General features: G+C 62.5%; 1 protein-coding gene across 10 annotated transcripts in view; it reads left to right on the top strand.

Moving 5' to 3' along the window:
• GSE1 (Gse1 coiled-coil protein) overlaps positions 1-15,403 on the top strand; it is a 354,820-nt gene that overhangs the window by 294,235 nt on the left and 45,182 nt on the right. For 9 of the 10 annotated variants that reach the window (XM_044987176.1, XM_044987177.1, XM_044987181.1 and 6 more), the window contains one exon: positions 5,609-5,827. In XM_044987176.1, the coding sequence (XP_044843111.1) occupies positions 5,609-5,827 (219 nt within the window). Of the gene's footprint in view, positions 1-3,937; positions 4,079-5,608; positions 5,828-15,403 lie in introns of those variants that run through there. The other variant, XM_044987185.1, reaches the window with a different exon arrangement.

The following is a 15,403-nucleotide window of genomic DNA, read 5'->3' as shown; positions in this document are numbered from 1 at the left end:
TGGCCCAGGCCCAGCTGCAAAATGGAACCAGGCCTCAGCCAGGCGGTAGTGGAGACGGGTCCTTCCAGCCTGTGTGGGAGCCTGAGGTGCCGTCTGGGGATTGCGTTGAGTAGGGAAAGGCTCTGAGCCAGGCCTCGGCGAGCCTGCCTGTGGAACGTGCTAGGAGGCTGGGCCCGGCTCTCGTTTCCACCCTGGGTCTGGAGCTGCCAGGTTCTCTGGGCTCCCGGGTCCCGTCGGTTGGCTGTATCCCCCGGAGCCCGGTCGCTTAGCGCCCCAGAGGCTTGATTAGATGGGGCCTTCCTCAGATGGAGACAACCTCGGAGCTGGGCCGAGGGCTGAGGCGGCGCCATGCAGCTGGGACAAAGCGCAGCCCCCCACCCGTTGTGCCCTCGCTACCATCTGGCCCCCTTAGCGCCCAGCTGCTCTGCGGCAAAGCTCTGGCCGGGCCTCCGATGGGGAGGGCTCCTCTGGGCAGCCCGGGAGAGGGAAAGTCCTGCCTCCAGTGGCCACAGCAGATGGGAGCCGGGTGGGGGGTCTCCCCTGTGTGTGGAAGGTTCCCAGGTTGGAGAAGTCCCTTGGAAGGTGCCAGGGCAGGGGGGTGATGCGGGAGCTGTGGATTGAGGTGATTTGGGGGAAGCTCCTGCCCCCTGGAGTCACATCAGTGCCATGTTCCCTCTGAACCCAGCGGCATTTTCCTTGTGTTCCCCTTCCTCCCCTCTCCTGCTTGGCCACCTCCATGCCCAGGAGAGCCAGACACGCAACTTCCCTGGGGGTGCCGCCGATGCAGGGACGGCAGCATGGGGCAGAGAGCCCAGAGGAGATTGTTGTGAGGCGACACACGCCCTGGCCTCCCGGCACTGATGTGGGCTTTGTGGTGCTCTACGACCTGTTCTGAGCAGGGGGGTGGGGGGGGGGCAAGTGGGGCAATTTGCCCCGGGCCCCGCATGGGCCCCCACGAGAGTTTTTCGGGGGCCCTGGAGTGGGGTCCTTCACTCGCTCCCGGGGCCCCAGAAAACTCTCGCGGGGCCCAGGCCCCTGGAGCCTCTTCCGCGCCGGGTCTTCGGCGGCAATTTGGCGGTGGGGGGGGGTCCTTCCGCCCCGGGACCCGCCGCCGAAGACCCCAGGCCCCCTGAATCCTCTGGGCGGCCCTGGTTCTGAGTGCAGGAAGGTGGCAGTAGCTGTGCCGGCACTTGGAGCCCCTGGCTGGCCTCCTGTCAGGAGTGTCCTTCTGACTGTCCAGTCTGATCCCGGCCCAGCCCCAGACGGGCCAGAGAACTTCCCCCAGGGAGTCCTGCGCCAAACCAGTCCTGTCAGGGGCGGCGGTAACGCCCCACGGCCCCGTTTGAACCCAGAGCTCTGGCGGGAGCAGCCGGCAGAGTAGGTCTGACTGCAGTGAAGAGCGTTTGTGGGCGGCTCTGGTGAATCACTCCTTGGGTGCCGGGCGGCTCCTGCCAGCCTGGCCGCCAGAGGCCCAGAATCTAGTCCCTGGCCCTGCCCTTTCCTGGGCAAATGGGGCCTGACACGAGCTGGCAAGAGCCCGCCTGGCTCTGAGCTCACCCAGGTACCCTGGCTGTCCTCCCCTTGCAGCTCTTCCTGGCGCCATTGCTGGCAGGTGAGCCAAGCCCTGCCCCGTCCATAGCGAGTGCTAAGGCAAGAGGCGGCAGTGCGGGGGGAGGCGCTGGGCAATCGTGCCGCAGCGAATGGGCCGGAGGACGGTCAGCGCGGGCCACGTGCGCCCCAGTGTCCGCAGTGACACTGCAGCGCAGGGGCAGCCCCACGGGCTTGGCATGTTCTCCTGGCGGGCGACGATGGCTGCAGGGGTTGCGTGGCTCCACCCTGTCTCTGGGACCTGGGGTGGCCAGTGGCTGCTCTGCAGCAGGGGCGGGTTGTGCCATGTGGTTGGGCAGGGGTGAGAAGAGAAGTAGCCTGGATGGACGGTCTAAAGAAAGTCTTTGGGCCCCCTTGCCCCCTCCGCCATCACCTTCAGCTTGGGGTCGGTGCCTTGGGAAGGCGAGGGAGGCCGGGGGTGGGGGGCCAGCCCCCCGTTGGTGCAGGTGATGGGGATTCAGGAAGGAGAGGCGTTGCTGGTGGTTGTGGCCGGAGCGCCTGTTCCTGGGGATGCACGGCTGGCGCCGAAGTGCAGGGGGACCCGGCATGGGGTTCGGGGGGGGGTGCTCAGTAAAAGGGGCGGTTTGGTGTCGCCCAGCGGGTGCAGGGCTGGGAAGGGCCCAGTGGGGCAGGACTTCAGAAGAGCTCCCGTGGCTGTCGGTGTTCCCGTCCTCTCTGCAGTGGTTACAGCCCTTCACCTCCATAACCCTGGATTTCCACCTGGCTCGGGGGCAATGAGCGTGAGGGGCTAGTGGATGTTTGTTCTGCCACAGAACAGTTCTTTAGACCATGTGAAGCCTGATCGGCAATTTCTGCCTAGACCTGGGATGGTAAAGGGGCTGCAGGTCGGGATTGAGGGGCATTGGCAGAGCTCTGTGGGTACCGGGGGAGCCCAGGGCTGGATGACTAGCAGGGGCTGCGGGTCGGGATTGAGGGGCATTGGCAGAGCTCTGTGGGTACCGGGGGAGCCCAGGGCTGGATGACTAGCAGGGGCTGCGGGTCGGGATTGAGGGGCATTGGCAGAGCTCTGTGGGTACCGGGGGAGCCCAGGGCTGGTTGACTAGCAGGGGCTGCGGGTCAGGATTGAGGGGCATTGGCAGAGCTCTGTGGGTACCGGGGGAGCCCAGGGCTGGTTGACTAGCAGGGGCTGCGGGTCGGGATTGAGGGGCATTGGCAGAGCTCTGTGGGTACCGGGGGAGCCCAGGGCTGGTTGACTAGCAGGGGCTGCGGGTCGGGATTGAGGGGCATTGGCAGAGCTCTGTGGGTACCGGGGGAGCCCAGGGCTGGATGACTAGCAGGGGCTGCGGGTCGGGATTGAGGGGCATTGGCAGAGCTCTGTGGGTACCGGGGGAGCCCAGGGCTGGTTGACTAGCAGGGGCTGCGGGTCGGGATTGAGGGGCATTGGCAGAGCTCTGTGGGTACCGGGGGAGCCCAGGGCTGGTTGACTAGCAGGGGCTGCGGGTCAGGATTGAGGGGCATTGGCAGAGCTCTGTGGGTACCGGGGGAGCCCAGGGCTGGTTGACTAGCAGGGGCTGCGGGTCAGGATTGAGGGGCATTGGCAGAGCTCTGTGGGTACTGGGGGAGCCCAGGGCTGGATGACTAGCAGGGGCTGCGGGTCAGGATTGAGGGGCATTGGCAGAGCTCTGTGGGTACCGGGGGAGCCCAGGGCTGGATGACTAGCAGGGGCTGCGGGTCGGGATTGAGGGGCATTGGCAGAGCTCTGTGGGTACCGGGGGAGCCCAGGGCTGGTTGACTAGCAGGGGCATTGGCAGAACCACTTGGCAGCCATGGCCCTCCCTCTTTCCTAAGCTGTATTTGAGTCCATTCATTCCCAGCTGAGCGAGAAGCCCGGAGCAGGGCGATGGACTCCCAGCTCGCTGGGTGTCAGTGCGGGGGGACCCAGCCCCCTGGAGCGACCTCTCCCCATGCGCTGCTCTGAGCAGCAGCTGAGGGCCCCTAGCCCCTGCCTCTGGCTGAGCAATCGGTGGTGCAGCTCGTGCTAATTCTCGCTCAGCCCTCGCAGACTCACGGGCGAGCGCGACGGCTCAGCCCGCTCCTGGCTGCTTTCTCCCTCTTCCGCCTTGAGCGACAGAGCGGAGGACACGGAGGGGTCAAACGCCTGGATCAATGCTGCTTCAGACGCGCTCCATAGGGGCTGCTGCTGGGCGCTGCGCTGACAAAACACCACTGTTATCTACAAGCGGCCCTGGATATTACAGATCAGCTGGGGCCATGTGACTTGGCGGCAGCTGTTCAGCCGAGAGTGTCAGCCTGGTTTCTGTGGGGAACAGTGCCTGTGTGCCGCTGCTTTGTTAGATAAGCTCCGAGCGCTCGCTGGGAAGAATGGGGTTTCCCTGAGCGCCGCTCTCTTTTATAATCCATGGCGGGCTACAGACGTTAAACCCAAAGCCCCCGGGCCCCGCAGCCCCCAGCTGACGGAAGCCGGGAGTCACCTGCCGGCCTGCGCTCTGTAAGCTCTTTGATTCTCTACTTTCGCCTTTGCGGGGAAGGGGCCCAGCTGACCTGGGCACCGGGCGGGCGTCTGATTCATTGTTCTGGGGCTGGGGTTTGGAGGAGGGGATGGGAGAAGGGGCCATGCGACTCCACAGGCTAGGGGGTGGTTGGGCCTGTCGGGCAGGAGGGTTTCAAAGACTTTCTCGCCTTCAGCTGAAATCCTTGTCTATCTCCCCCCCCCTTCCCGCGGAGCCAAAGGGGAAGCCCAGTTGCTCGCTCAGTGTCCGATCTTGAGAGTCCCAGTGGGATGGTGAAATCAGAGCTTAGATTCACAATTTTTGTTGTCTCTGATTCCCTCCCCTCCCACTGGATTTCGGGAAAAGGACTGAAAGTCCAACAGCTCCTGTTCTAGCAGATCCTAGGCCGGTGCAGCCTGACCCCAGGCCTTCTTCCACGATATCCGTGTTTGGGATCTGGCCCCAGTCGTCTGCCTGCTGCTGCCTCTCCCCCTTGGGCAGGTCTGCTCCTGCGTTCTTTGGAACCTGGCTGGCATCAGTTTCTGCCTCTTTCCCCTTCCCCTCGCACGGCTGCCCGGGATTCCCCCGGATGGGCTCGTTCGTAACAGCAATCTCCTCCTGGGAGTCCGCAGTGCGAAGGGAGGGGAGGGCGCTTGTAACGCGCGGGGTCAGCTGGGCTTGTCTCGGTATTGATGTGGCAGGCGGGCTCCTCTTGGAGCTGGGACGCTGTTGACGTACGGAGTCTTTGATGCAGTTCTGTGTGGGTGGATAGGATGGTCCAGTGGGTGGAGCACTGAATGGGGATTTGGGTCCAATTCCTGGCCCCTCCACAGGTTTTTGGCTGAGTCGCTTTCCTTAGGTGCCCAGGGAAGTTAGGAACCTCACGAGCTCTGGGGCCTGGGTCCGTGTTCTCTGTCAGATGGGGGCAGCGTGCCCCTCTGGAGGGGGGCGTTGGGAGGGTAACGCAAGTGGGAGACGCTCACATGCCGGAATGGGAGCGCCCTGGAGCACCCAGGGAGGCAACTGGCCTGGGTGGATGGTGATCGTACATGGTTGCCCCCTTAGGCTGAGCCAAGTTTGGGGGTGCAAGCAGAGGAGGCTCCCAGTCCTGCTGGGCAACCGCCGGGCACGGGCCTGGGCATCTCCCTTAAGAGACGCACCCGTTCCCCCACTACCGCCCAGGGCTGGCCTTGCTGGGCATTGGGCAGCCGTGACTGGTGACCAGGGAGCTGGGAGACTGGGCTTCAACTGGGGGCAACTTTAGGGCACTCATGTCCCCTCCCCGTCCCTGTCCCTGGTCTCCCCCTCGGTAAACGGGAGAGCTGCCTTTGCAGGGTGCTTTGAGACCTGCGGCTGGTAAGCCCTGCGTGGGTGCCAGGGGTGGATGGCTGCTGCGCTGCCTCTGTCTGCGCCAGGCAGCTGACTGCTGTCGTCTGCCCCGGCCTCTGTCCCTGCGTGCGGTAGCGACTCTCGGGTGACTCGGGCGCCTTCTCTCCCAGTGATCTGGATTGTTCTTTTCGTTGTTTCAGGCATGAGCCATGAGCCAAAGTCACCTTCACTAGGAATGCTCTCCACCGCGACCCGGACCACGGCCACCGTCAGCCCCCTGACCCCTTCTCCTCTCAATGGCTCCCTTGTGCCCAATGGCAGCCCGGCGGCCAACGCCTCCTTGTCAGTCCAGTCAGCGCCTTCCTCCAGCTTCGCTGCCGCCCTGCGCAAACTGGCCAAACAGGCAGAGGAACCCAGAGGTAAGAGAGGAGCCGGGAGCGGGGCCCTTGAAATGACACCCGAGGGGTGGGGGACAGACCCCTCGCCCAGCCCCGCTCAGAGCACACCCGAGATACTCGCCTAGGGCCGGAGCTGATCCCAGGCACTCACAGCAGCTCTCCTCAGGACGAAGCCGAGTGATTGACAGTGAGGGTCAGGCAGGGATTTCCCTGACCAGCCCCATGCACAGCACCCGCTTTGGGAGGGCGTCGGACATGGCGTGCGGTGATGGCGTTACTCTGCTCTTCTCGAGCACCTTTCATCCCCGGATCTCAACGCGCTTTACAAACCTGAATCAAGACTCCCAATGCCCCCCAGTGAGGCTAGGTTAAGGGATATACAGGGATCATGTCACCCTGTGCTAAAATGCAGCCTTTTCTGGGGTGGAATGTAACTGCTGTTTATATAAGGGTCACTTACACGGTACTGAAATGCAGCCACCTCTGGGGCGGAACACAGCTACTGCTGCATAAGGATTCCCCCACCCCCATGCAGTCGCCTCTAGGATGAAATGCAGCAGTTTTTTATACAGGGGTTGCCCACCCAGTGCTGAGATGCAGCTGCCTCTGGGGTGGGGATCACCTACCCAGCGCTGCAGAGCCCTGGTGTGGCACCGCGCCACCTGGGGAGCAGCGCTGCGCCTGGCCTGGCTGGGTCCGGCCTGCCCGCTCACCGCACCGACCCCGCAGGCCGGGTTTGAAGGCTGTAGCCAGGCCAGGAAGCTGTTCAAGGACTGCGGGAGGTTGTGGTCATGCGGGATTTGCCTTTGCCAGCCCCATTGTGCCCCATTCCCCCCCCCAGGGCCTCTGAGGCTGCCTTGCCGGCACTGAAGGCTTGGCTGGCAGAGCTGTACCCCCCTGGAAATGCAGCGTAGACTGGCCAGAGCTTAACCCACCTGCCTGAACGCAATAAGCTAGACCAGCAAATGGGCTTTTGTGCCAGGCTCCCGGCTCTGCGCTGGGGCGTGGCCAGCACAGCTCTGTCGGGCTGGGGGGTGGCAGCTTTTCCGCACTCCTCCCCAACAGCGCCGCCGAGCCGCCGCCCTGCCCCTCTGCCTCCGTCCCTTCCTGAGCCCTGGTGCCTGCCTCTCGCGCCAGCCCAGCCCGAGGTGGCTGATGCCGGGGCCTGTTTCCTTGTCTCTGTGCCAGCCTGTTTCTCCCGCAGCCCAAGCGTTCCATAAATCCTGCCAGCCCTAAATCTGTCACATAAACTGTCTGGCAGGCGCCTCTCGCTCGGCAGGGCGGGGGAGCTGGCAGCGGGTTTCTTTTTTCCTGACCTCATTGAGTTGTGGCTGAAGGAGCCGCCCGGGCGCTCTCAGGGGGCGGTGCTGAGCCTCCCACTGGTGGTGCTAAGCAGGCGCTCACTGGCTGTGGTTGCCCGGGGCCCCGCAGGGGCCCCCACGAGAGTTTTTCGGGGCCCCTCGAGCGGGGTCCTTCACTCGCTCCGGGGGCCCGGGCCCCACAAGAGTTAACTGGGGCCCCCGGAGCGTCTTCTGCTCCGGGTCTTCGGTGGCAATTCGGCGGCGGGGGGTCCTTCCGCTCCGGGACCCGCTGCCAAAGTGCTGGGTCTTCGGCGGCAATTCGGCAGCAGGGGCCCCCCGCAGCCGAAGACCCAGGCCCCCTGAATCCTCTGGGTGGCCCTGCCCTCGGGGCTGTTCCCTCGCTGCCAGGCACGGTGTTCAGAGGGGGGAGCGCTGGCAGGAGCTCTGGGCAAGGGCTGTTGCTCACCCCGTACCCCGCTGGGCTGCCACCCCCAGCTGGCTGGTGCAGAGCGGTGCCTTCCTCCCGCATGTTCCGTACAGTAGCAAAGGGCCGTACATTTGGGTCAGAAGCTGCTTCCAGTTGCCCTGCTGGGGTCTGGCCATTGGTGCAGCCCATTCTCGAGGGAGCCCAGCTGTGGGTTTCAGAGCCAGGTCGGATTGGCCAGCGAGTGTTCGGATCCAGGGGGTTGGGCCTGGCCTGTCTGGGGGTCCCAATCAGCTGCAGCAGGGCTCCAGGGGTGGGGACCAAGGAGAGACCCTTGTAACATTCACTGCGACTGTCCCCAGACTTTGGGACCAGCACTGTGGAGAACGAGATCGGTGACCCCCCCGGGGTGTGAGTGGATTGTAGGGCACTTCCCCATGCCTCTGCCCTCCCCTCCGAGAAGCACTCCACCTCCCCTGCCCTCCTCTCCAAGGAGTGGCTCCTACCCTCCCCAAACTGCCGCACGGCCTGCTCCCTCTGCTGCGTTTGCCCGGGGCCTGCTCGGATTGCAGGCCCGTCGGCTCCGGGACCACATCCCTGTGTGCCAAGTGCCTGGCATGGGATCAGCACTGACCCGCAAGTGCCCTGTGCCCAGACGGCAGCTGCAAGGGCAGGACAGGGAGCTGGGCGCAAGGGCCTTCTCCTCCCGCTCTGGCTAGAGAGGAGCGGCTCTGCGGCAGGAGCAGAGCCGTTTCCATCTCACCGTCCTTAAATCCTCAGTGGATGTTTTTCTCTTGCTGGTGATGGGTAGAATTAGCACGAACCGTCCATTGGTCCCCTCCACGGAATCAACCCGGGACTCCCCAGAGGGCTGCATCTCTTCCCCTGTCTCTTTGGGCCGGATGCTGCATGCACAGAGCAGACCAGCCCACTGCTAACTCCCTACCCCGGTCCTGCTCCTCGTATCCCTTCGGCTGATCCTCAGCTCAGGGGGCAGCTGGGGGGCCACACGCACAGAACTCAGGCGCGGCTGCTCGGGGTTGTGGGACACTGAGGAAGAGCTTTGAAAAGATCTCGGTCTCCGTAGGACGGAGCCGCAGGCCAAACTTACCAAGAGCTCCCCAATTTGCAGGTGCATCTGCTGGTCTCCCCCTCCCTCAAGGTGCGTCTGTAGATACAGGTCCCCACTTTACACATGCAAATGCTGGGGGGTTGCACTGGCCCACTACTGCCCTGGTCTGCCCCTGTGGCCAGTCTGTGCGAGAGGCCTGGGGAGCTGGGACGCGGGTGCACCTGCGAGCCAGGCTCACGCTGTGGATGGTGGGTACGGGATCGCATGGGGAACGCGCTGCCCCTTGTGGCTGTAGGGCGTTTGTAGTGTTTGTAGGGCATGGGGCGGGGGGCCGAGTCCCAAGGGGGAGCAGTTTCTGTAGCTGGGGTTGGGGTGCTGGGGCCAGGTCCCTCCCGAAGGGACAGGGTCAGGATCCTGGCAATAAAGCTCAGTGATGCCTGGCGTGTCCCAGGTCCAGGTGGCACTAAACCCCAGGCCTGTCTGGGGCAGCCTGTCTGTGGCCCCCGGGTGCAAATCTAGTGCTGGCTTCCCCGCGCATTCCATGCCCCGAGCGGCTTGGAACTCAGGCCAGGGACGCTGAGGGGACGGGGGAAGGCGCCTGTCTGCACCGGGCTGCACCCTCTGCACGGGAGGCCAACGCCCCGAGCGACCTGCCCTGCTCTGATCGCTCTGGGTGGCCTGGCCATGGGCGGCTGCTTCCCAGGGAGCTGGAGAGGCCGGGCTTATTGGTGGGCTTAGCCATGGCCTAGAGTCGGGGCTGGCAGGCGAAGGACCCTGCAGAGGCGGGTAGTGGCATTTTGCAGTATCCTGGGCAGCACGGACTAGGGAGACCTCCTGCTGCCCCACGCACTGACTGCTGCTGCTGCTGTGCCCACGGGCAGACCTCTCAGCCCTTTGGCGAGAGCCCTTAGCGGGCCCCCGCCAGGCCCCCGCCAGGCCTTAGACTGTCCCCTCCCTGTGCTGCCCCCTCTTCTCTGCGGTGCCCAGCGCCGTGCCTGCAGACAGAGCTCTGCCGGCATGGTGGGACTTCAGCCGGCTCGTGGGTCTGTGCCGTCGCCGATCCCTGGGGGTGACTGTGGCCTGGGAAATGTGCTGCAGCCCATTGGCGCTTCCCTGCCAGTGCCCGTGAATGGGGATGGTCGGTCCCCTGCTGCTGCTGGACCCGGCTTCCCAGGGAGGCTGGAGGGCTGGAGCAGCCAGGCCAAGCCGGGAAAGAGGGAGGTGCTGGGGCAGAAGGTGAGAGTCTCTCCAAGGAGCTGAGGCAGCCGCAGGGAGGGGGCAGAGAGTGGAGGGAGGGGATAGCAGTAGGGGGCAGGATGGAAGGTTGTGGGGGAGGTGTCGGAGGCACAGTGTTGCAGGAGGGGTGGTGTTTGCAGGAGGTGGGCATGGGGGGAGCCTCACACCCCATGGCTGCTAGAACAGTCCGTGTTGGCCCAGATCTGAGTGCGCAGCCGCCCACACTGGGCATGTGGGCAGGGTCAGCGGAGATCTAGCCACCCTGTACCCGCTTGTGGGCTCTGCCACAGTCACAGCAACTGGGGGCAGGGGCAGGGGGAGCCTGGCGTGCACGCACACATGCTCTCACCGTCACTGCAGGCCGCTTACACGGCCACACTTTTCCTCATCTCATTCTGATAACCCAGAGCCACTGGTTTGATTCTCCCTGGCGGTTCCAGCTCCTCCGGTTCTTTGCGGTGCCAGCTGAGCCCTGGCATGGAGTGGCAGCCTGTATTGCCCAGTCACCTGCCCACTGATCTGCAGAGCTGACCCGGCACCGCGCCCCTGGCCCTGGGTTTTCTAACCACCTTCGAAGCCGTGATCTGCGGCCTGGTCTCACTCCTCTCCGCCTTGGCGAGCTCCCTTGTGTTTTTCGCCAGGCGACGGCCTGCTCTGCCTGCTGCTTCGCGGGCTAATGTCTTTCCTCGGCATCGTGTCTGGAGGGCGCAGTTTAAACATTCCGTTCAGATGGAGTGATCCACATGCCATCTCATTTGCCGTCCCCCGAGAGAACGCGTGGCGAGAACGCGGAGAGACGCCGGCCTTCCCCCCACCTCGGCTGCCATGCTTCAGTGAAGTTTTATTTTGCCTAAGGCTCCTCCGTGCGTTCGCTTACCAGCCAAACTGCCCTGCTAATAACAAAGCCGGCGACTGCTGGGTGCCGGCCTGGAGAAATGGATTTCTCTTTCATGGGCTATTTAGCAGGAGCCCGCCAAAGGCGACGCGCAGGCGCTGGCGGGAGGAAGCGCAGGTAGGAATTAGAGGAAGAGTGGAGGGCTGGGGGGGTAGCAGGGAGTGGCAGGGCTTCCTGGCCCCATGCTCCGGATTCTCATTCAGGTTTGGGACCACAGTCTGGGGGAAGCAAAGACCTTTAGCTACCTGCAGCGGGGGTGCCCCTGCTCCCTGCCTTGCCAGCAGGGATCTGCAGCACTCCCCTGCATGCTGGCCTCTCTGCTGCGGCTGCAATGGGGCATGCGGTGCAGTCTCCTTTCCTTTCACACCCGCCCGCCAGCGTGCCCAGCTTGTTTCACGCAGGCTAGAGCCCCAGGCCAGGGCTCCCGATTCCGGGAGAGGGGCATCCTGGAGGTGCCCAGCCGAATCCCGTTCCTGATCCCCCGAGGCAGAGCCGTCCCGGGCACTCACTCTGTCATTCCAGCGAGGTCATTCCTTTCGCAGGCACTTGTGGCTGTGCGTTATCCCGCCGTCTGTGGGGGGAGGGGTCGCTAGAGGATGCCACCCGGGACAGCGCTTCTTGGATACTCCCAATGCGCCCAGTGAGCCTGGCCTGCATCTTGCTAGGTCATTTGGCCAGGCAGGGTTGTGCTGGCACAGTGCGGACAAGGTGTCACCTCAGCACGTCTCGCCCTCGTACCCCCAGCCGTGGCACCCGCAGAGGCTGTGGCCGCCCTGGGGCACCGCTCGGGGAAGTGTGGATTGCATGACAAGCGCCTGGAAATCTGACCCATGTTTCCATTGAAAGCCCCTAATCTGGGCGGGAAGCTGCTGTGGCCAGGGGAGCTCAGAGGATTTAAAGGACTTTGTCATTCAAACCCGTGTGACTTAAAAGACCTGGCAACAAGCAAAATGTGACCCTCTGGCTAAAGGGCAGCCGGTGTGGGGTGCGTTAAACAGCGACCACACCCTCGCACACAGAGCAGGGCTGGTCCCAGGGGGTGTGCTGGACACAGGCTGGGTCCTTTCCTCCATCAGATTCCCTCTCTCCTGCTCTGGGCCATGTTTCGTTCTTTTTCTCACTGGGCTTTCCCTCTCTCTGCCATTTTCTCATCAACGCTTCCAAGCGAGGTGGGAGCCTCTTCTCAGCGCCGGGGGATTGGAAGTGGTTTCAAACAAGCTGCCCCCTGCCAGTAGGAGTCTCCCTGCAGCGCTAATGCACAGGGCTAGCGGGACAGAGCTGTAGCTTGAGGTTTGCCAGTGGCCTCAGCCAGCCTCGCCCTCTGTAAATGGACTCCCACCCTCTGAGTGCAGCCAGCTTTGCGCGCAGCGCAGCGCCAGCCGGCAGGGGTCGGCCTTAGGGAGCGTCTCCGAGCTACAGAGAGCCTGGCCCCGGGGAAGCCAGCCTGGGAGTGCTGCAGGGCCCTGGATCCCAAGGGGGGACATCAGGAAGAAAGCAAAGGAAGCCGCTCCTGTGGCCACGGGCTGCCCTGCCCTACTCCTGGCTGCTTTCACTGCAGCCCCCCATTCCTGCACAACCATTGGCTCAGCAGTCTCCAAGCCTGACCATTTTCTTCCTTGAGACCCCCCCGTAGCCTGCACCCCAGCCATCTCCCTCTCCTCCATACAGAGCTTGGCCCCTGCTGGGTTTGCTCCTGCGCCTGTGGGCCAGGATCACCGCTACCCACTGGAGCTCTGTGACTCTTCCCGGCACAGTCACTTCAGCTGTCCCGTCTGCTACTGCCATTAGCACGGGGGTGGTGCCACAGGAGTGCCTGTGCGCAGGGCGGCTGAACCAGAGAAGCCAGGTCCCTGGCCTGCCTCCCTTTCTGGGATGAGCGTGGCCAGGTTATGGAGCTAGAGCATCAATCCTATTAGCGTAGCGCTGGTCGCTGCCCTTCCCTTTGCGCCAGACGCCTCTGGGCCACGTGCTGCCAGGGCCAGCCCGAGTCTGGAGAGGAGACGGGCATGGGCAGAGCCCACGGGCTGGCCCATTGCACCGCCCAGAAATCCCGGCTCCTTGGGAGCATGTTCGGGGGTCCTCTGCCTTGGCCAGACCCCTGTAAAGAACAACGCACCAGCACTGAGCAGCGCGTGGATGGCGTGTGTCAGTCGCCAGGCCCCCTCCTTCGGCGGCGCAGCATCTCCCTGCCGCCCGTTTGGCAGCCCATCTGTTTTATTGGGGCGGGAGGTTCAGTAATTGCGCATCATTTGCGCTGCCAGCAGAATTTCTCACGGGGAAGGGAGTGAAAAATGCAGACAAGCTTCAATCTGGCTGCTCAGGGCTGTGTCTTGCGACCGGGAAGGGAGGGAGCTGTGGGCTGCTGGTGACAGAGGAGATCTCTGTGCCCGGCCGTTCGTCTCTGCTTGCTGCACCGTAACATTTTCCACTGGCCGGCCAGTGCCAAGAGGCAAATCTCCCGAGGGACGCTCCCACGAACACAGAGCGAGACGGGGCCCGGAGGGGGGCGGGGGGGGGCAGGATTACATCAAGCGGCTGATTGGCCTCTGAAATGTGGAGGGTCACCATGGCAGAGGATTCATTAATAATTACGGTGGAAATTGCCCAGCCTTCTGGAAGAGAACATGAATCCTACCTGGCGTAATGGGCGCTGGTCTGTGGGTCAGCAACCCCCGCATTCCCCCACCCGCACACAAGGCGGAGAATCAATTTGTAAAATGCTATAGATTCTGCCGCCCCATTTTTCTCCTCTGTCTCATTCTCCTCAGCCACGTCTCGCTGCTTAGCCATCAAAAGCGACATTAGTGGGTTCTGACATTGATTTCCTGATGCTTAAATTTTTCTCTCGCGCGCCAGTCATCCTCACCAATGCAGTCATTTTCCTTTGCAGCGATATACAAAGATCTGCTCCAGCAAATTTGGTTCATAATAAAAAGCCACACATTTTCTCTGTTGATTTAGATTTAACTACTGTATAATTTGATTGCAGAATCCTTCCCCGTCTTCAGATTTCCCCGCCTGCCTGGGTTTGTGAGATGGATCATCTCCTAGATGTATAATATATGAGATTATCTAGCTCAGGAGGCTTTGGCAGGGAGAGGAAGGGGATTGTGTAGAACAGGAATGTGGCATTAGGAAAAGCTACGGGTAAAAAGAGCCCTGAGCATCAGTGGGCCTTTGACAAGTGGAGGCAAATTGGTGTGTTTCCCTGCTGTAATGCTAGAGGCTGCGGTAGGTTGGTGCACTGATCTCTCATCTCTGGAGAGCTAGGTTCAGATGTCGGTTAGATCACTGGAGAAATGAATTCGAGTGGCTCAGTCCCTAACAGGAGTGGCGGAAGATCCCTAAAAGTGTGGGGGGTGGACACCAGGGCCCAAACTGTGGCCCCGCCTCCTGTGCCGCCCCTTCTCCGTGAGGTCCCGCCCCCACACCACCCATTCCTCCGAGGGCCCCACCCTCACACCGCCCCTTCTCCCAGAGCCCCCCACCCTTGCACCAGCTCTTCCACTCAAGACCCCGCCCCCCGCTCACTTGTCTCCACTCCTCCCCCGTCACTTGGCCTTATGGTTGGTAAAAAGTGGGAGGGCCATGGCCTCCTCCTGCCCCCACCCCAGTTCCGGCTTCCCTGGCCCCTAACATGTTTATTCACATCATGAAGCCATCTCGTGATTCTGAGCCGTGGTCGTTTTCTTCTCAGGGGAAAGCTTGGGAGCTGCAGGGCAGGGCTGAGGTGCACTGGAAGAGCGAGGGAGGCCATCTTGCAGGTCTCTTGCACTCCAGCCACACGGCTCTACCCAGTGCTGTTTGCTTTCATGAGCATCAAATTCACCCACCAAGTTTCCCCGGAAGCCGCCCCCCAGTCCCAGTACAAAGAGCTCTGTATGCCAGGTCTGGCCACCCCCTCCTCCCCAACTCAGCTGGAAAAGCTGCCAGAGCCTTTGGAGTAGGATTTTGTCTCTCCTAGTCAATGGCTCGGCTCAAGCTGAAACACGACTTTAAGGGGAAAACAAGAGCTAACCAGGGGCGCCGGGCCCGGTGGGGATTAAAGCGACATGGTTTCTCTTGCAATTTCTTTCTCTCTCATCTCAAAGGAAGAGGCCAGGCAGGCTCAGAAGCTGTGGGAAAGGCTTGTGTGTGAGAGCAGCCGCATCCAGAAACAGGGAGCTGCTTAACATAGTTATTGATATCAAATGGATGTTAATTGAGTTCCGGGAGCTTGGAGATTCAGCGCAGAGTTCAAAGTCATTCCCCCCCGCCCCCCCCCCCTTGGTGTTGTGTGAATCTGTTAAAGGGATATTAACCTCCAGGAAGGAAGGGTCTGTCGTGTGAACTGGAGGCCATGTCAGAGCAGCCAGGGCCCTTAGCTCTCGGTGTTTGTCCATGACAGACAGCTACACTGATCTAGTGGGTCGGACGTTGGCCTGCGACTCAGGAGCCCTGGGTTCTGGTGACCTGCCAGGTCACCTGGGCAAGCCATTTCCCTCTGTTTGCCCTCCCTCTCTTTGCTTAGATTGTAAGGTGGAGGGGCAGTGTTTGGGCAGCACCTGGCGCAGCAGGGGCCAGGTCTCAGCTGGAACCTCTGGGTGTTACCGTAACACAGATGATCAACAGCATATCTGAGCCCCAGGGCCTGCGCTGTGCAGAGCCCCCACGATGCTGCTGTTCTCCA

This window comes from Mauremys mutica, chromosome 14, assembly GCF_020497125.1.
Source record: "Mauremys mutica isolate MM-2020 ecotype Southern chromosome 14, ASM2049712v1, whole genome shotgun sequence".
Classification (NCBI taxonomy): domain Eukaryota; kingdom Metazoa; phylum Chordata; order Testudines; family Geoemydidae; genus Mauremys; species Mauremys mutica.
The sequence above is the reverse complement of the archived record's forward strand: the minus strand, read 5'-3'. Positions and strand labels throughout refer to the sequence as shown.